A 20,300-nucleotide genomic window follows, 5' to 3' on the forward strand; every position below is an offset into this window, starting at 1 on the left:
GCATGTGCTAGTGTCTTCATACCTGATGTCAGCTCGCAGAACCATCAGTTCTTATCTGCAGAACTAAGAAGTTTTGTATTGGAGTATCTCCAAGTGCGTGTATTTTTCCTTCATTTTCCCTATATTTCTGTAGTTTAACCTCTTTATTTTCTTCATTATTTTTCTTCTCAAGTATTTCCCGTCTTAAATTTTTCATTTTTTTGGATTTTCATGGCCTTTGGGCCCCTCTCAGCCTTATCTCGGCTGGCAGCATCGAGCTGTTTTCAGACTCTCGATCACCTGATATCCAGTACGATTGAGTCCTTCAACCTCACTGCAGCTATTTTTCCACCAATGTCCAAGCCTTCCAGTGACTTCAAGAAGTGTACTCAATGCAACAGGGCCATCTCAATCACTGATCCACACAGCTGGTTTCTCCAGTGTTTTGGTCCTGAGCATCAGGTAGGCTCTTGTGCCCGCTGTTCTATGCTCCAGAAGTGCTTTTTGAAGGCTAGACTTTTGCAGCAAGAGAAACTGTTCGGGACATCCTCAGCATCGTCAATGTCAACCTCACCGACAGCATCCAAACTTCATTCTCCGGAGGCATCAGTGTCAACATCAACACCGGCACCCTGCTCAGTGTCGGCTTTGATGGGTACCACCAGCTTCTTCACCTCCTAAAAATTCTAAGAAGTATTCCCATGCCTCACCTAACATAGAAACATAGAAACATAGAAATAGACGGCAGATAAGGGCCCACGGCCCATCTAGTCTGCCCACCTTAATGTCCCTCCCCTACCTTTGCCCTGTGAATAGATCCCATGTGCCGATCCCATTTGGCCTTAAAATCAGGCACGCTGCTGGCCTCAATCACCTGTAGTGGAAGACTATTCCAGCGATCAACCACTCTTTCAGTGAAAAAGAATTTCCTGGTGTCACCTCGTAGTTTCCCGCCCCTGATTTTCAACGGATGCCCTCTTGTTGTCGTGGGACCCTACTACACAATTGATGTAAATTATTTAGTCAAGAAAGTCTATTTAGATGGGAAATACATATCAACAGAAATTATGAAAGGTTGGTCAATGTTGAGACCTCCTGAGTGGCTGGTGGCATTTCTGAGGGTCTGTTAAAAGATACTATATATAAATAAGAATAGTTGGGAAAATTACAAGGAGGTCTCAACATTGACCAACCTTTCATAATTTCTCTCACCTACTACACATACATCAGCGTTGTCTCAGGTATTGATTAAGTTAATGCATGCCAAACGCCAATGCAAGAAGTCAAGATCTCCTTCTCTGCAGTTGGTGTCCCCTCAGAGGTGTGCCTCTTCATCGAGGTCACCAACATCTCGACACCCTGTAGCACTGACTGTACTGACAACATCTGCAGTACCAGTGCAATCGATACAGGAGCAAATTACAGAACTATTTCATCTATAGAGTATAACATATTTGCACTTTGTAAATAACAAAATAAAATATTGGTTGTTTCTCTTATCAAATGCAAATGTCTTTTATGTATCAATACAGGATTTTCAAATTTAATTATCTTTAAATTTTTGGTTGTTGGTCCATTCAAGTGATCTAACAATAAGTAGCATGTATTCTAGCATAAGAATAACTATTGCAAATTTAACGGGTGTGAGAAAATCCTTCAGGCACAGATTAAATGCCTTTTTGTGACCCATATAGTCATATGATATACAGTGCATGAGAGTCTTCTGCTTGAGGAATTATTATTTTTTTTTTGGGGGTGGTGGTGGTGGAATTTATAAAGAAGACAGCTAGGTCCTATAAATTTATAAGTACTCAGATTGAGTATTAAGAATTTGGTCACTAGTGTTATCACTGTGTTACAAAATTATTCATGCTTTTCTTTCTTAAGGTAAATTTATTTTTTCTTGTTTTGCCTTAGGGTACCTGCAGATATGACTTGGAGCTGATGTCATATTTACATAAAGATGATATTATTAGAACGAAAGTTTTACATACCAAATGGATTTCTTCCATGACTGAAAACAAACCTGCTCAAAAGTTGCCTTTGTTAAGCAAAGTCTTAACTGATAACTCAAAAAAACCAAACTTGGCAATCTCATTTTTTAATCCAGACAAAGAATTTATTTCCCTGTTCAAAGAATCCAGTTATAAGGGAACCAATAGGTCATCTGCCTTTAATATGAGAGCACCAAATCTCATGGAACAATATTCGTCTTCACAAAGAAATGAAGGCATGTGTGATGTCGGTACATACCCTTCAATGGACTGTTCAGCTCATTCTGATACTACTAATCTGCCCCATGAAATGGTGAATACACCTCTAAATGAAGAAGTGTTCACTGAACAGTGCTATGGTGAATCCAATGTGCCATGTGATATTTCCAACAAAGGAGATGATATTTTTAGAGAACATTGTGATACGTTCACAAACCATAGGGAAGCACTGATCAATAAGTTCAGAAATCAGCCATTTGGTAGAATTGATGCAGATTCTGGTTACAGTAGTTTCACTGATGAAACACCATCAATGTCTCCTAGTATGTTTTATCCATCTGAGACAGAGCATAACTGCTGTATGTTTGCAGCTAAATTTATACATAACAATTTCAGTGCAAAAGCAGTGTTAACAAATGTGAAAAGGTTTTTGTCACAATCTCCTCCTCCCCTGGATATACTCTGTGATCTTGAAAAAACACAAAAAGAACCAAAAGATAAGGTTCTGTGCTGTAGTCCATTAGACAGGAGGTCATTCCTTACAAGAACAAAGACACAAGATACAGTATTAACTGGTCATACTGGGTCTGCTTTATTCATGGCTCCTGAAGAATCAGTGACTTTAAATGCACCCAATAAATTGAGTCTCTCTACAAGTAGTTCCTCACAGATTAATGACATTTTGAAGGATGATGTTAAAGTAACTTTTGATTCTATCTGGGACAAGATGTTTGATTGTGATAGTGAGGAAGATGTGGGACCTGAGCATGAAATGTCTGCAACAGTGGATCATGCACAGAAAAGGACCATTTCAGATAAATCTTGGGCTGAACATGAGAATGTAGATGATGGTGAAGATCACACAAAATATTCCATGGGATATCAAAATGACAGCATGGATTTATTTGAAGATGAAATATTTTTTGAGGCTAACCATGGAAGCTCTTCTTGTTCCAATGAACATGCAACATTGCCCAGTTTGCATGACAGTGCACCAACCATTAAACCAACTGATTCTTCAAAAATCTTTGATTCGTGTATTTATAATGAGTGCAATAGTAAAGGAAATCTCGACAAATTAATGCATCCTGAAAATACAACTGGTCATTTACCTGACTTTTTGGAAAAATCAGCAGATAATATCAACTACTCACAAGAACTTTTTTCTGTTAACTTTGATCTTGGATTTTGTATTCAGGATTCTGATGATGACCTGGTTCAAGAAGGGGCTGGTATAAATCAGAATAACAATAAGAAAGCAAGTGACATGCAAAATAGCCTTGCAAACGGTGGATCAGCAAGAGATGAGGAACATGTATCTGGAACAAATTTGAGTTCTCCAGCTGTGCCATGTTGGAGAAATGGAAGTCTAATTGTAGAAAATAGGTGCTCGCCAGTGATTTCACCAAGTGAGAATTCGAGACATGAAATAATGTCTGAGAAGCATATTTCACTATTTTCTCCTTTGCAGCTTCCAGCAAAGAAAGTATGTGACTCTCCTAATGGTGGTGTATCCACTGCTTTAATTTCCACACCAATTTGTAAAAAAGATATTAATGGTAGATTTAGCAACAGAACACCACCTGATGTTGTTTATAAACTTCAACAGGGCATGTCTTTGACACCAACATCAAAGAGGAAAGTTGGCTCCCAGGCTGTTAAAAGTATTTTGCTAAATAAGGCCTTTGCTAACTGTATAGACTTCACAAATAAAACAAAACCTAACAAAGAGGAGAATTTTCAGCCCCAATGTAATTCTCCAGTTAAAGGTAATAAGAATACTGAAGATAATAGGAAAAATGTATTCTGCATGTATAAAAATTTGGCTATCAATATTTTAGGGGTCATTTATTAACAGTGTGTGCTGATGCAATTTAGTCTAGCAGCGCTATAGAAATAATTAGTAGTAGTGCATATTATTGGCCACAGGACACATTGCTTAAAATGATCCTGCAGTAAATAGTGTTAATGTGCATTACACGGTAACATAATGGACCAGAAGTGTATTGTGTTGAGGGGCGGGTGGAAGCTGTTACCTCAACCCACTTCAATTGGGCTTTTGCCCTCTTCATTCTATGGGAATTGCCCTTGCTAGAGTCTCCAGTGATCTACTCCTGGCCAAATCCAAATGCATTTACTTTGTCCTCATCCTCCTTGATCCATCTGTAGTGTTTAACACTGTAAATCACCGCCTATTCATTGATAAGCTGTTCTCGCTTGGGTTTCAGGGCTCTGTTATCTCATAGTTTTGTTTCTATCTTTCCCATCGCACTTTAGCATAAGCTCTGGAGGATCCTGCCTCTGTCCTGAGACCTCTTCTTTTCTCCATCTACACTTCTTCCCTTGGTGCTCTAATCTCCTCCCATGGCTTCCAGTATCACTTCTATGCTGACAACTTGCAAAGCTGCCTCTGTACATCTGAAATTTTGACAGGCATGAAGGCCTGAGTCTCAGTCTGCCTGTCTGACATTGCTATGTGGATGTCTTGCTACCATCTAAAATTAAACATGGCCAAGACTGAACTCATCTTTCCTCCTAAAACCTGCCTCTCCCCTTCTTCTGTTCTCTATTTCAGTGGATAACGCTGTTATCCTCCTTGTCTCATCGACTCACAACCACTTCTCGACATCCAACAGACTGCCAAAATCTGTCATTTATTTCTCTGTGAGTACCAAGAAAATTGACCCTGGTCCCTCCACAAAGGGTAATATCAAAGAAGCAAAGAAATCGGGGAGAGTCGATGTCCAAGATGAAGGCTTTATTCAAACAAGTAAATTATCCACATAAAAATGTCTAGGGCCTGAACCTCTGGTGAAACACATGGACCCAACATGCCTGCCTACAATTTTAACCAAATAGGGACCCCTGAGGAAGACTATAGACCGTATTGGGTCTATATGTTTCACCAGAGGTTCAGGCCCTAGACATTTTTATGTGGATTATTTACTTGTATGAATAAAGCCTTCATCTTGGACATTGACTCTCCATGATTTCTTTGCTTCATTTATTTCTCTACAACATCACTAAAATCTGACCTTTCCTTTCTGAGCATGCTCCAGGACCATTATCCATGCTCTCATCACCTCTCACCTGGACTACTGAAAACTTCTTCTCTCAGGTCTTCTGCTAAGCCATCTCTCTCCCCTTCAATCTGTTCAGAATTCTGCTGCACACCTCGTATTCTTCCAGTGTTATCATGCTCATGTTACCCCCAAGTCACTTCACTGGCTCCCTTTCTGTTTCCACATACAGTTCAAACTCCTCTTATTGACCCACAAGTGTGTTCACTCTGTATCTCCCCAGTATCTCTCTTCTCATATCTCCCTATACTCTGCCCCGGGAACTATCAGGTAAGTCTCTTGTCAGTATCCTTCTCCTCTACTGCCAACTTATAGCTCCGCCCCTTCTGCCTTGCTGCGTCGTATGCCTGGAACAATATTCCTCACTCGGTACGTCAGGCTCCTTCTCTGGCAATATTCAAATCCATGCTGAAAGCCCACTTTTTTGAAGCTGCATTTAGGTCCTAACCGAGCCCACTTGTAAAGCACACATTTCTGTTTGTCATTCTCTTGTATAGATTCACCCTTTTTGTCCTATTTGTCATAATTAGATTGTAAGCTTTTTCAAACAGGTACTGTCTCTTGGGTTTTTAATGTACAGTGCTGCATGCATCTGGTAGCGCTATAGAAATAATAAAGAGTAGTAGTAGTATTTTTTTTCCATAGAGGAGGGTGAATACAAATACCTCTCCATCGTTATTTAAACAATCAATTGCAAAATTGTTGTTTTAGAATTGAAGATTTCTAGTTGTTGAGTAATGTGAGTTAGTGAGAAGGTAAGGAGGCAGGCATAACAGCTGCGGACCAACCTTGTTTTTCATCCATTTTTTGTCTTCAGTCTTCCTCCAGTATTCAGTTTCCACCTCAGCGCACTCAGGCTAACATATATAGTATGCAGGTTTTTCAGAGTTTAAAAAACTCAATCTTCAGTTCTACTGGTCTTTCCTTTTCCAGGCTAGCTAGTAGTGGAGACATTGGGTTGAATCCAACCAATGGATAAGGTAGAGCATTGGAGGGCAGCTCTAGTACAGAAAGGGAAGTGGTGATTCTGGTGCTGTAAAAGTTAATTATCCCAGGACAAGCAGGCAGGTATTCTCACTAGTGGGTGATGTCATCAGACAGAGCCCCGGTACGGACGTCTCACAAGCACGTGTTGCTTGTAGAAACTTAAAAGTTTCTAGATGCCCGCACCGCGCATGCGCCGGTGCCTTCCCGCCCGGAGGTCCGGGCGTGTCTCCTCAGTTCTTTTCTTTCCGCGGAGCTGAGAAGTTCAACTTCATCATGCGCTAGCTGAATTCAGTTAAATTTGCCTTCCTTGTCCGCGTTTTCGCTTTCTTTTAATTACAGTTAACAGTACTTTTCTTTTTCAGTAAAAAAAAAAAAAAAAGAAGATTATTTCCTCCGGCGGGTCGAACGGGCCGGCCACGTGGCTCAGGCCCACTGGCTTCGACCTCGCGGCGGAGATTTTCCGGCCTAAGTCCCGGCCAATCACCGGGTTTAAAAAGTGCAGCAAGTGCCAACGCGCGATTTCACTCACGGACCCTCACCGGCGCTGTTTGCAGTGTTTGGGCCCTGACCACATTCCGAAATCGTGCAGGCCTTGCTCTACCCTTACGGCACGCTCATTCAAGCGGCGTTGCCTATTGTGGGAATCGATGTTCAAGATGGACGCAGCTAAGGATCCCTCAGCCTCCACTTCATCTGATACCTCCCCGGTTCGGGCGAAACCGGTATCGACCCCTCCTGCATCGAGTGTGGTGAAACCGGCATCGTTCATCCTGACACCATCCACGAGCTCGACGTCGGTGCCTGCCCCGGTCTCCTCGGTTCAGGTACCTCTTCCTTCCATAGTGCCACCAGTGGTCATCAAAGTGCCGAAAGCTACTAAGCAGAAGCACTCGACCTCGAAGGAGCGCGATGACCGTGCAGGAGGACCCCCTTTCGGTGCGGATCCCTCCTTATCGGCTTCGCTACGGTCCATGCTGGAAGCTCAATTCGTTGAGCTCATGCAGACCATCGGACCCGGGCTCATCGCTGCCATACAGGGTGACCTCCCGGTACCGGTCCAAAGGGGCGGTCCGCCCCCTCCCCCTCCTCCACGCCGTTCGACCTCGAAAACCGACGAGGACGAACGGGGGAGGGCGGCGATGCACATGCAGCAAGCCTCGCTTACCGATATGCCGCCATTAGAGCCCATTACGCCTCCGCGCCAACATGGGACCAGACCTCCGATCGATACTCAAAGCCCTGGGCATAGTCAGGAAGAGTTCTTCCGTACTCCTTACCAGACTTGGGTAGCATCGCAAGAATCCGCATCGCAACCCCAGTTGCGATCCACCGCTTCCAGCCCTACCCACCACTTGGGGGCCTCGGGAGACCATGCGATGCACAGACGATCCCGATCCCCGTCCCGCCACCGAGACGGGCACCGATCAAGACACTCATCCTGGCACTCTTCACGCCATTCGGAGGTGTCACCGTAGAAAAAACTGCAACGTATGGGATACTCCTCATCAGAGGTGTCCCCTCCGGAGGGACCGGAGTACGAGGAGACACCCGTACCCGATTCTCCTTGCCACTCCCCGATGTCCATGGACCCGGAGGCCTCCTCCTCCTCCAGCCCGTCCCACAGACCGACGCTGGCGGATCAATTGTCTTTCTCATCATTCCTCCGACAAATGGCGGATGATCTGGATGTGACCCTTGACACGGGCTCCCGATACTCCAAAGAGTATCTGGACACCATGCATTTACCTAACCCTCCAACGGAGTCGCTTCGGCTCCCCCTGCATAAATTGCTGGATCAGACCTTCATGCAGTGTTTCGAAACACCGTACTCCATACCGGCGATTCCCAGCAAACTCGATGCTCGATACCGCATCGTGCACCATAAAGGGTTTGAGGGCCCTCAACTCTCCCACCAATCCCTACTGGTCGAGTCCTCTCTTAAACGCTCTCATCCCTCCCAGGTCTACGCCTCTGTAACGCCGGGCCGAGAGGGGAGAACGATGGACAAATTTGGTAGAAAATTCTATCAAAACTCCATGATGGCGTCAGGGGTGCTGAACTACAATTTCTTTTTCTCTTCCTATCTGGAGTTCTTCTTGCCGGTGCTCCGCAAGTTCACTCCGTTCATAGACACCCAAGCTCGATTCGAGTTCGAGGAAGTGGTAGCCTCCCTCTCCCAATTACGCCTCCAGCTGATGCAATCCTCCTTCGATGCATTCGAACTCTCGGCACGTGCTGCCGCAAGCGCGGTAGCCATGCGTCGCCTGGCATGGCTCCGTACAATCGATATGGATCCCAACCTCCAGGACAGACTCGCCAACGTACCATGTGCAGGAGCTGACCTGTTCGATGAGTCTATCGAAACTGTTACCAAGAAGCTGTCGGATCATGAAAAATCTTTTCAATCCATCCTGCGGCCCAAACCCAAACCCCAACAGTCTCGACCTTCCAGGCCACCCCTGATTTACCAGCGGCGTTACATGCCCAGACAAACGCCTGCTGCGAGACAACCTGCGAAGAGACAACCTCCCCAGAAGTCTCAGCAAAAACCTCAGCCACCGGCTGCACCTAAGGCTCCCCAGCCCTTTTGACTCCCCTCCCGGGAGCATAACCGACACCGTTCTGCACTCAGCCTCTCCCATAGGGGGCCGCCTCCATCTTTTTTACCATCGATGGGAGGCCATAACCACGGACCTATGGGTCCTTACCATCATAAGAGAAGGATACTCTCTTCAATTCCATCGGGTCCCCCCGGACCATCCTCCAAGAGAGTATCCTTCAAGCTCGACGCAGACCGCCCTTCTTCTTCAGGAAGTCCAAACCTTACTTCAGCTTCGGGCTGTCGAGCCGGTCCCGTCAGACCAATTGAACCGAGGGTTTTACTCCCGGTACTTCCTCGTCCCGAAGAAAACGGGCGACCTGCGACCCATTTTAGACCTTCGGGCCCTCAACAAGTTTCTGGTCAAAGAGAAGTTTCGCATGTTGACTTTGGCTTCTCTATACCCCCTCCTCGAGCAGAACGACTGGTTATGCTCCCTGGATCTCAAGGAGGCCTACACTCACATCCCCATTCACCCGGCCTCCCGAAAGTTCCTCAGATTTCGGGTGGGAAATCTGCACCTACAGTATCGAGTGCTACCATTCGGCCTATCTTCGTCCCCCAGAGTCTTCACAAAGTGCCTGGTGGTAGTGGCTGCGGCACTCCGGGACAGGGGTCTACAGGTGTTCCCATACCTCGACGACTGGCTCATCAAGGCCCCGTCAGCCCCAGAGGTCACTTCGGCGACCTTGGCTACAACCTACTTCCTCCAGAATTTGGGCTTCGAGATCAACTTTTCCAAGTCTCATCTACAACCCACCTAGTCCCTCCCCTTCATCGGAGCGGTCCTGGACACCACCCGACTCCGAGCATTCCTGCCTCTGCAACGCATGGAGTCTCTTCTTCATCTCTGCCAGTCGGTGTCTTCTCGCCAAACCCTACCGGCGAGACAACTGATGGTGCTCCTGGGCCATATGGCCTCCACAGTACATGTGACACCCTTTGCCAGACTCCATCTCAGGATCCCCCAGTGGACCCTGGCATCACAGTGGAATCAGACGTCCGATCCACTATCCAAACACATCTTAGTCACACCTGCTCTCCGGCAGTCTCTACTTTGGTGGATGACCTCTTCGAATCTATCCAGAGGTTTGCTGATGCACTCTCCCCCCCATCAGAAAGTTCTCACAACCGATTCGTCGAATTATGCATGGGGGGCCCACCTGGATGGTCTCCGCACCCAAGGATTCTGGACCAGTGCGGAAAGACTACACCAAATCAATCTACTGGAACTCAGAGCCATCTTCAATGCGCTCCAAGCTTTCCAACACCTACTTCACGACATGGTGATCCTCATTCGCACAGACAATCAGGCCGCCATGTATTATATCAACAAGCAAGGAGGCACGGGCTCGGCCCTCCTTTGCCAGGAAGCTCTACGAGTCTGGGACTGGGCGGTGCGCCACAACGCCTTCCTCAGAGCAGTCTACATTCAGGGGGAGAACAACGTCTTAGCAGACAAACTGAGTCGTCTACTACAACCGCACGAATGGACTCTCCATTCCAGCCCCCTTCACCAAATCTTCACACAGTGGGGGACGCCTCAGATAGACCTCTTTGCGGCTCCCCACAACTCCAAACTGCCTCAGTTTTGCTCCAGGATCTACACCCCTCATCGCCTCGAGGCAGATGCTTTTCTACTGAACTGGGGGAAACGATTTCTATATGCGTTCCCACCATTCCCGCTGATCCAGAAGACTCTGGTCAAGCTGAAACTCGAACAGGCCACCATGATTCTAATAGCTCCTCGGTGGCCCAGACAACCTTGGTTCTCCCTCCTACTTCAACTCAGCAGCAGGGAACCAGTACCACTTCCAGTGTTTCCTTCACTACTTACTCAACATCAAGGATCACTGCTTCATCCCAACCTGCAGTCTCTCCACCTGACAGCTTGGTTCCTCTCAACGTAACCCCTCACCAATTCTCTCAAGAAGTGAGGGAGGTCTTGGAAGCTTCCAGGAAGCCCGCCACTCGACAATGCTACTCCCAGAAATGGACTAGATTCTCCTCATGGTGTGTTTCTAAATCAAAGGAACCTCAGCGAGCTTCCTTATCCTCCGTGCTGGACTATCTCCTACACCTATCTCAATCCGGGCTCAAGTCTACATCCATACGAGTCCACCTGAGCGCTATTGCGGCGTTCCACCAGCCCCTACAAGGGAAACCCCTCTCGGCCCATCCGGTGGTCGCCAGATTTATGAAAGGACTCTTCCATGTTAACCCTCCTCTCAAACCACCCCCAGTAGTTTGGGACCTCAATGTAGTCCTTTCCCGTCTCATGAAGCCCCCGTTTGAACCACTCAACAGGGCCCCTCTTAAGTATCTCACCTGGAAAGTGCTTTTCCTGGTAGCCCTTACGTCCGCTCGCAGAGTCAGCGAACTCCAGGCATTGATGGCGGATCCACCATTCACAGTATTCCATCACGACAAGGTGGTCCTCCGCACTCACCCGAAATTCCTGCCTAAGGTGGTCTCAGAATTTCATCTCAACCAATCCATTGTACTTCCAGTATTCTTCCCTAAGCCCCATTCTCACCACGGAGAATCGGCCCTTCACACTCTAGACTGTAAACGTGCGTTGGCTTTCTACCTGGATCGCACCAAGCCACACAGAACCACTCCTCAACTTTTTGTCTCCTTCGACCCTAATAAGTTGGGAAGACCCGTATCAAAGCGCACCATCTCTAATTGGATGGCGGCTTGTATCTCTTTCTGCTATGCCCAGGCTGGATTATCACTTCCTTGTAAGGTCACAGCCCATAAGGTCAGAGCAATGGCAGCCTCAGTAGCATTCCTCAGATCAACACCAATCGAGGAAATTTGTAAGGCTGCCACCTGGTCCTCGGTTCACACATTCACCTCACATTATTGTCTGGATACTCTCTCCAGACGGGATGGACAGTTTGGCCAAACAGTATTGAAAAATTTATTCTCTTAAGTCGCCAACTCCCCCTCCATCCCACTGAGGTTAGCTTGGAGGTCACCCACTAGTGAGAATACCTGCCTGCTTGTCCTGGGATAAAGCAATGTTACTTACCGTAACAGTTGTTATCCAGGGACAGCAGGCAGCTATTCTCACGTCCCACCCACCTCCCCTGGGTTGGCTTCTCAGGCTAGCTACCTGAACTGAGGAGACACGCCCGGACCTCCGGGCGGGAAGGCACCGGCGCATGCGCGGTGCGGGCATCTAGAAACTTTTAAGTTTCTACAAGCAACACGTGCTTGTGAGACGTCCGTACCGGGGCTCTGTCTGATGACATCACCCACTAGTGAGAATAGCTGCCTGCTGTCCCTGGATAACAACTGTTACGGTAAGTAACATTGCTGTTTCTGCATGTAGTGGTAGATGGAAAAGAAATTAAGCCCCTCCCTCCCCTACCATACCAATAGGAAAAGTATTACCTACTAATGCAGTACAGTATACAAATTTAATAGCTCTTGGGTGAGTTTGAGAGTCTGCAAACTTGTGTGAATTTTGTGTTGTGATTCTTATCTTTGAGATGTTAAACTGAAAAGCTTTTACAAGAAATTATTAACAATTCAAAAAGCAAAATTCTGGAATATTCTCACTCTGGAGATTAGAGGTCGGTCTTGTCAGACAAATCTGATCAATTTCTTTGACTGGGTGACCATAGAATTGGATAGAGGATGTGCGCTAGATGTGGTTTATTTAGATTTTAGCAAAGCCTTTGACAGTGTTCAACACAGATGTCTAATAAATAAACTGAGTGCCCTCAGGATGAGTCCCAAAGTGACGGGCTGGGTCAAGAACTGGTTGAGTGAAAGGTGACAGCGGGTAGTAATCAGTGGCGATCGCTCTGAGGAAAGGGATGTTACCAATGGTGTACACGGTATTCTAAATGAGGTCTCACCAGAGTCTTATACAGGGGCATCAATACCTCCTTTTTCCTACTGGCCATAACTCTTCCTAAGTACCCTAGCATCCTTCTAGCTTTTACCTTCACCTTCAACTTTTTAAACCTGTTTGGCCACCTTAGATCATCACATACAATCACATCCAAGTCCCACTCTTCCAGCATGCACATAAGTTCTTCACCCCCTAAACTGTACCATTCCCTCGGGGTTTTGCAGCCCAAATGCATGACCTTGTATTTCTTAGCGTTAAATCTTAGCTGCCAAATTTAAGATCATTTTTCAAGCTTAGCTAGGTCTTTCTTCATGTTGTTCACACCATCCGGAGTGTCTACTCTATTGCAGATTTTTGTATCATCCGCAAAGAGGCAAATCTTACCCACTGCACTAACCACTAGGCTACTACTCAGATTTGTTTCCTGCTCATTCAGAATGCTTATACTTGAAGCTTTCTTGAAGTCTGATATCCCCTTTCAGTTTCATTTTCAATGTAGGGAGGATGACGGTTACCACTGGGAAAGTGTTACCAGAAGTCCGGGAAAACCCGGACATGTTGGGAACCACTGCTCTAGGCTCTCCAGATGCAGCTGGAGTGCATCGGGGAAGAAGAGAGGAGGATTTCTGGGGGTGGGGCTGGAGGCAGAACTGGGCAAAGCTGGGGCAGAACAGAGCGGGGCCATATGTCTGGGGTTTTGTGACCCAAAATCTGGTAACCCTACACTGGGGGATTAAGAAGGCATCATGCTGTAATCCCTCCAGTTAAAAGAGTAGATCCCCCGATGAAACCCTTGGTTTTAATTAAGAAGTATCTTTGAAGTATTTCATCGGAGTTCTGCTCTTTTGTTGCTTCGGAGTTTGGAGACCTGAATAGACTCTCTGGTGTGTGTTAATCCCTCCAGTGAACACCTACTCAATTAGAGCACCTTTCTGTGATCTAGATTTTCCTAAAACACGTCTTCCTTTTAGACATGGACATTTCTCCCCCTTTGGTAATCACTGTTGGATGTCTAAATTTCATGCCCTCCGTAGTCCCTCCCAGAACATGCCTCCTTGCTATCTGGACATACAGTCCGTTGTTGCTATTCACTGGGGTTAGGTTCCTAGAAAACCCTATGAATACCGAAATCATGAAATATGGAACCATTGATCCTATGAGAAAAAGGGGGTTAGGTTCCTGTGCATCCCTTTTTACTGTGTGCTTTTGCTACCTAACACCATAAATTCGTCATTTTGTGTAGCTTTCTTGTAAAGAACAGGTTGCTTATTATATTCTGCATTTTATATGTGTATTTTATACACTGTTTTTTTTTTTTTGTAAAAACAATATTTTGATGTAAAAATACTCGTGCACAGCTCTGAGTATCTTCATCTTCATGGGATGGGAAGCATGAATAAGCGAAACTGCCTGTGAATAGCAAAAATGAGTTACACTTTACTTTGCATGAATAAGCGAATCCGTGGATAACAAAGGCAGACTGTACTACAGTGTTGGCCGTCCCTAGTCTGCCTTTTTAAAATCAGGATTTGGATTTTCAAGCACGTGGAAATCCATTTCAGCCTTTTGAAACGTCCAAATGCTTCGAAAATGAGCACCTTACTATAATAATGTTGTTTTAATATGTTGATGTGTTATGCTAAATTGAGATGTTGAAATGTTTTGGGCTTTTTGCAAGCATTTGTGATTGTTATTGATTTATGTAGTAACATTCTGGTTGTGGCACACACAAGCTCAAAGTGAGGGTTTTTTTTAAATCACTTATGATTCCTCTTAGCGGAAAGCAGTAATGAAAGTGAAGATGAGTTGGTTTTCCAAAGAAGAAAGAAAAAAGGAAATGTTCTGAAATCTCCGGAGGTGAGCTGTTAAAAAAAAAAAGAATAGGATGAGGAGATAGAAATTTTCAATCCTCACAGGTTTACCTATCTGGTCTTCAGGTTGATGATTGCATTTTAGATTTTCTTTTTTCTCCAAGATTACAGAAAGTGATTGTGATTTTGATTCGCCAATTCAAGCTGTTAAAAAACGCAAGCATCCACTTAACACAGTAAGTAAGTGTGTTAGATCTAGGACAGAATGAAATGTGTGTTGAATTTTATTTATCTGATCTTAAAAATATAACATGTTTGTACAATATTTCAAGAACTTGTTAATACAGTTGACCTGCTGTTCTAAAGCATGCTTACCAATATGAGGCGAGGAGGCAATATATTACCTATCATGGCAGCATTTCAAGTACAAAAGAATTTGGTTTCCAATAGAAGTAAACATATTTCATTGATGGAGGCCCTTGAGTGATTCTGTGCAACAAACCAAATCATTGCAAAGCTCTGTATTCATTTAAAAGGGTAGTTATTAAGGTGTAAAAATTGTGCTTTTACCACACCTTATTTATGGTGGGAGTCACTAACCTGCTGTTATTGACCTCTGTGGTACATAAATAACACAGCTTGTGGTCGGCTTCTTAAGCTGTGACATTCATACTGCTCGGGATCATTGGACTACTAACATATGGTCCAGTGTTCATGGGTTTCATTTTAAAAATCATTTTCCCCATTTCCCTGAAGCTTCCCCAAATTTCTGTAGGCTGCCCTCCCCGCCAAGCCTATCTGTTCAAATCCCTGGTATCTGGGGTTCCAAGGGAGGAGCAATTCCCAGTTGCTTCTTCACTTGCCAGTGTTGGGTACAAAATAGTAGTGGCGATCCTTAGCTGTAATCTTACAATACTACTATTAAGGGTCAAGCTGTCATATAAGGGTAAAACTTATACAGAAACTGACTCCCTAGTGCTGCAGGACTACTGATAGGTATCAATGGCACCATTTTATGTTTTTTTTATATGCTTCCTATAAAATAATACCTAAATGAGTCAAGTGGGATTGTTCCTGCCCTGAAATACTGCCAGGGCACATAATTTGAGAATACTTAATTTTCCTGTTACACATTACGTATGACTTTGCAAACTTTTCCAAAATGTATATGAGAGATGTTCTGCCGAGTCTTTAGCCAGATGCTATGATTAATGGTTATTATTTTCCTAAGGCAGGACTCAACAAACCTAATAATATCCATGATCTGTAAAAATTGTACTCTGGTGCCTGGGAATTTTTTGCACCTGAATGGTGTTTTGGGGTCATGCTGTAGAAAAACTGCATATTTCCTGCTTATTCATTGCAACTTGGATCTATTTATGTTTGAACTGGGCTGTTAGGAAGAGTGAGAGCTCTCATCATTTTAAGTCTCCTGAGATTTGAAACTGCAGGACAAAGCCAAACTTCTGAAAAGCATGTCTCAATCTTACAGAGAGCCAACTTGCAATAGAGTAGTAGTAGCAGCAAGTGAGGGGACTAAAGTAGTAGGCTTTGAGAAAGAGAGGCTGGGACAGGAAGTACATGACACGAGTGAAAGGCTGGGGGAGGAGGTACATGAGAGAGAGACAGGAACGGGTACATGAGGGGAGAAAGAGTCTAGATAAAGGTTGGTGGGATACAGGGGAGACAGACTAGATAAAAGCTGGGGTATACATGAGAGAGAAATGCCATGTGCTGAGAATTGCCAGTAAAACAAAATCGCTCCCACTATGGTATTTTTTTTTACTGTGGTATCTGAGCTTAGAGAATCTGGCCCTGAGACCCACAGGCATGCCGTTTTGTAGATCTCAATCACCGTTATGGAGGCACTGGTCATCATGACAAAATATATGTCTCACAAACTATATATTTTCATTGCTTCCATGTTTTAGCTACCAGCTGTCAGATAGTGATATTGTATTTCTGTCTTCTGAATTAAAATTTATTTTAACAATTGTCCACCACCTTGGTGGATTTCCCTAGGCAGTTCATAAAATGAACCTTGAACCTATTTTTGGAAAAAATATGCGAGTCCCATATGAGAGTCCAACTGGTTTGTCATTTGTATGGATTTGCATATGTTTGAACATAAGAATTGCCACTGCTGGGTCAGTCCAGCGGTGCATTGTGCTCAGCAGTCCGCTCACGCGGCGCCCCTCTGGTCAAAGACCAGCGCCCTGAGACTAGCCCTACCTGCGTACGTTCAGTTCAGCAGGAACTTGTCTGACTTTGGCTTGAATCCCTGGAGGGTGTTTTCCCCTATGACAGACTCCAGAAGAGCATTCCATTTTTCTACCACTCTCTGGGTGAAGAGGAACTTCCTTACGTTTGTACGGATTCTATCCCCTTTCAACTTTAGAGAGTGCCCTCTCGTTCTCCCTACCCTGGAGAGGGTGAACAACCTGTCCTTATCTACTAAGTCTATCCCCCTCAGTACCTTGAATATTTTGATCATGTCCCTCTCAATCTCCTCTGTTCGAGGGAGAAGAGGCCCAGTTTCTCTAATCTTTCGCTGTACGGCAACTTCTCCAGCCCCTTAACCATTTTAGTCGCTCTTCTCTGGACCCTGTCGAGTAGTACCATGTCCTCCTTCATGTACTGCGACCGGTGCTATACGCAGTACTCCAGGTGAGGGCGCACCATGGCCCGGTACAGTGGCATGATAACCTTCTCCGATCTATTTGTGATCCCCTTCTTTATCATTCCTAGCATACTGTTCGCCCTTTTCGCCCCTGCCGCACATTGCGCATAAGGCTTCATCGACTTGTCGATCAGAACTCCCAAGTCCCTTTCCTGGGAGGTCTCTCCAAGTAGTGCCCTGGACATCCTGTATTCGTGAATGAGATTTTTGTTACCAACATGCATCACTTTACACTTATCCACGTTGAACCTCATCTGCCATGTCGATGCCTATTCCTCGAGCCTGATTATGTCACGTTGCAGATATTTGCAATCCCCCTGCTTCTTGACTACTCTGAATAACTTTGTATCGTCCGCAAATTTAATCACCTTGCTCATTGTACCTATGTCCAGATCGTTTATAAAGATATTGAAGAGCACGGGTCCGAGCACGGGTCCAAGCACCGAGCCCTGCGGCACCCCACTGGGAGCACAAAGTAAATTGGGATAAAAACTTGTATTGAGAAAACATGCATTGTTAAGGTTAACTATGGCAAGAATAAAACCTGGAAAACTCTATATTTGTTGGTACTAGACCCCTAGTTTGTATCAAGTTAGGCTACAACCTTGTGTTGTAAATTTGTACTGTAATTATGTCAAATTGTAACCTGTTAACTCAGTGGCGTACCTAGGGTATGTGGCACCCGGGGCCCATCATTTTTTGACACCCCCCCCCCCCTCATGGAAAAATTTATTTATTTTTTTTTTTTTGCAATAACCATGAAATGGAATAAATGGTCAGAATAGAAACAGGCAGTGAAAATTTTCTTTTATTGAACCTCATTTATGTAACCATTATTCCAAACATAACATAACATAAATTATGTCGGAATTGTCATGACATCAGAAGTACATATGGAGTAGTTGCAGGTGATGCTTGGGACAGTTCTGATTATGTTAGTTTGGTTTTATGTGTTTTTTGAATAGAAGGGTTTTTATTTCTTTTTTTAAGGTTTTGTAGTTTGTGGTCGAGGTCAATAGGTTGTAGAGTTGGGGGTCAAGTGTTGCAGCTCGAATGGCTAGGAGGTTGTCGAACAGTTTTTTTCTTTTGACGTTTTTGGTTGGAGGGTGTGTGAATGGTGCGTGAGTTCTCCTATGTCTGTTTGAAGTGGATTGAATTATTTAGCTGAAGAAATTAGTTACCCCCCCATTCCACACACATTAATTCTCTTCCATTTTTGTTCCCATTATAAAAAAACACTGATAAGTTCCCAGGAAAAAAATACATTAAAATAAGAAGTGAAAACAAAGGCCCCTACAGATGAGAACATAACATAAGAATAGCCTAACTGGGTCACACCAATGGTCCATCATGCCCAGTAGCCCATTCTCATGGTAGCCAATAGTGCTGCCCGATTCAGAGAAAAATATTTCATTCGATTCGATTCACCCTGTTGAATCGATTTTTCGATTAGATTCACTGTTAATGACACCGCTTTTTAAGTTTAAACAAAGTATAACAATAAATTTCACAACAACAATAAATTTCACAAAGTACTTAAAAAAAAAAAATCACATTTTTCCATTAAAGCAGTTCTGGAGACATTTGCTTGAACAGTCTTTTTTCCCAGTCCATAAGCAAGCAATATGAAAAAGATTTCCTTAATTATCTACTCAAACATTTTTGCTATTTACTTTCATTGTACCTAGACTATTATTCAGTAGAAAAAATTTAGTTTGTTCAATCAAGCAGAACATTCACTCATAGAAGTCCAATGTCCACACAGGATTTGATTGAACAAACCATATTTTTTCTACTGAATAATAGTTTAGGTATACTGAATAGCAAAAATGTTAAAGCCACACAGAAAAGCAGTAAAAGTCAATAGGTTCTCCAAGTGGGAACAACCTGATGTCTCAGCACTTGAGGAAAAGACCACGTAATAATGTTTATAAGATAAATCATATAAATGATTATACTGAAGCAGGGTGTCCTCAGCGTGAGAGGTAAGCGAGAGGAGAGAATTCTCCAGTGCTTTACACAATAAGGCTCCTCTGCCTGCAGTGCACACCATCATAGGACACCTCAGGTGTGCTCAAATTAATCAATGTGATAAATTAAACAGTGATAAACAATTGGTCAATCACAAGAGTGCAAGATCAAACAGGTTGTTCCCACTCAGAGAACCTATTGACTTTACTGCTTTTCTGTGTGAGTAGATAATTAAGCAAATTTCTGATAGCCTACAGAACTGATTCTTACCTTCCATCCCCAGCCCCCAAGACTTACCAGACCCCCCCTGCCGATGCATTTACTTACTGCCTGAACTGGATATTAAATCGTGGGGAAGAGAGGAGAAATGCGGGGAAAGAGCCAGCCAAAACTAGTATTTGTTGCTGCTGAGTGCACCAATCCAGGGCAAGCAGACGCTTCCCCCATGTCTTAATAACAGACAATGGACTTTTCCTCCAGGAATTTGTCCAAACCTTTCTTAAAACCAGCTACGCTATCTACTTTTAACATAACTTCTGGCCACTTCATTTTTAAGCTTAGATCTTTCCTTCCAAACAGAGACCTTGCTAGATGTCAAATACAGCACAAGGTAACTTCACATGGACTTAACTGTGCAGGAAATGAATCTCCTCATACACCCACCATATAGTGCAAAAATGTGCAAAGGTCTGTTTTTTTCTTTCGATCACTACATAGCCTAATGCCACACAAGCAGCGCTGTTACAAACATATTCTGAAGGTCAATGCTAAGGTTGACAAAGTTTCCTTCCTTGGACCAGAAGGAGATACTGACAAACCACTGGAAGAGATTCTAAAACAACTACCCAGAAATAACACCCAAAGACCCACTCAGTGTGTGAACCAGTTGAGTGGAGTGGACTAACTGGGGGTGGAAATGGGCCCAGAGTTTGCTCAGCAGAATTTCCCAGACTACCTCTTCCTCTCAACACACTGACATGCTACCACCACCACCAACACTAGGAACACCTCACCGAGTATGCCAGCAATGCTTATAAACTTTATAAAACACATTATTATATTTTCTTATAAAGCATATATTTTAACTGAACTCAGCCTTGCCATTCACAAAA

At 44.3% G+C, this 20,300-nt stretch overlaps 1 protein-coding gene across 3 annotated transcripts in view; it reads left to right on the plus strand.

The window, feature by feature from the left end:
• Nucleotides 1-20,300, plus strand: part of FANCM (FA complementation group M) — a 137,024-nt gene that overhangs the window by 72,351 nt on the left and 44,373 nt on the right. For 2 of the 3 annotated variants that reach the window (XM_033951616.1, XM_033951615.1), the window contains 3 exons: nucleotides 1,897-3,961; nucleotides 14,504-14,583; nucleotides 14,702-14,773. In XM_033951616.1, coding sequence (XP_033807507.1) covers nucleotides 1,897-3,961; nucleotides 14,504-14,583; nucleotides 14,702-14,773 — 2,217 coding nt within the window. The remainder of the gene's footprint in view (nucleotides 1-1,896; nucleotides 3,962-14,503; nucleotides 14,584-14,701; nucleotides 14,774-20,300) is intronic. The other variant, XM_033951618.1, reaches the window with a different exon arrangement.

This window comes from Geotrypetes seraphini, chromosome 7, assembly GCF_902459505.1.
Source record: "Geotrypetes seraphini chromosome 7, aGeoSer1.1, whole genome shotgun sequence".
Lineage (NCBI taxonomy): Eukaryota > Metazoa > Chordata > Amphibia > Gymnophiona > Dermophiidae > Geotrypetes > Geotrypetes seraphini.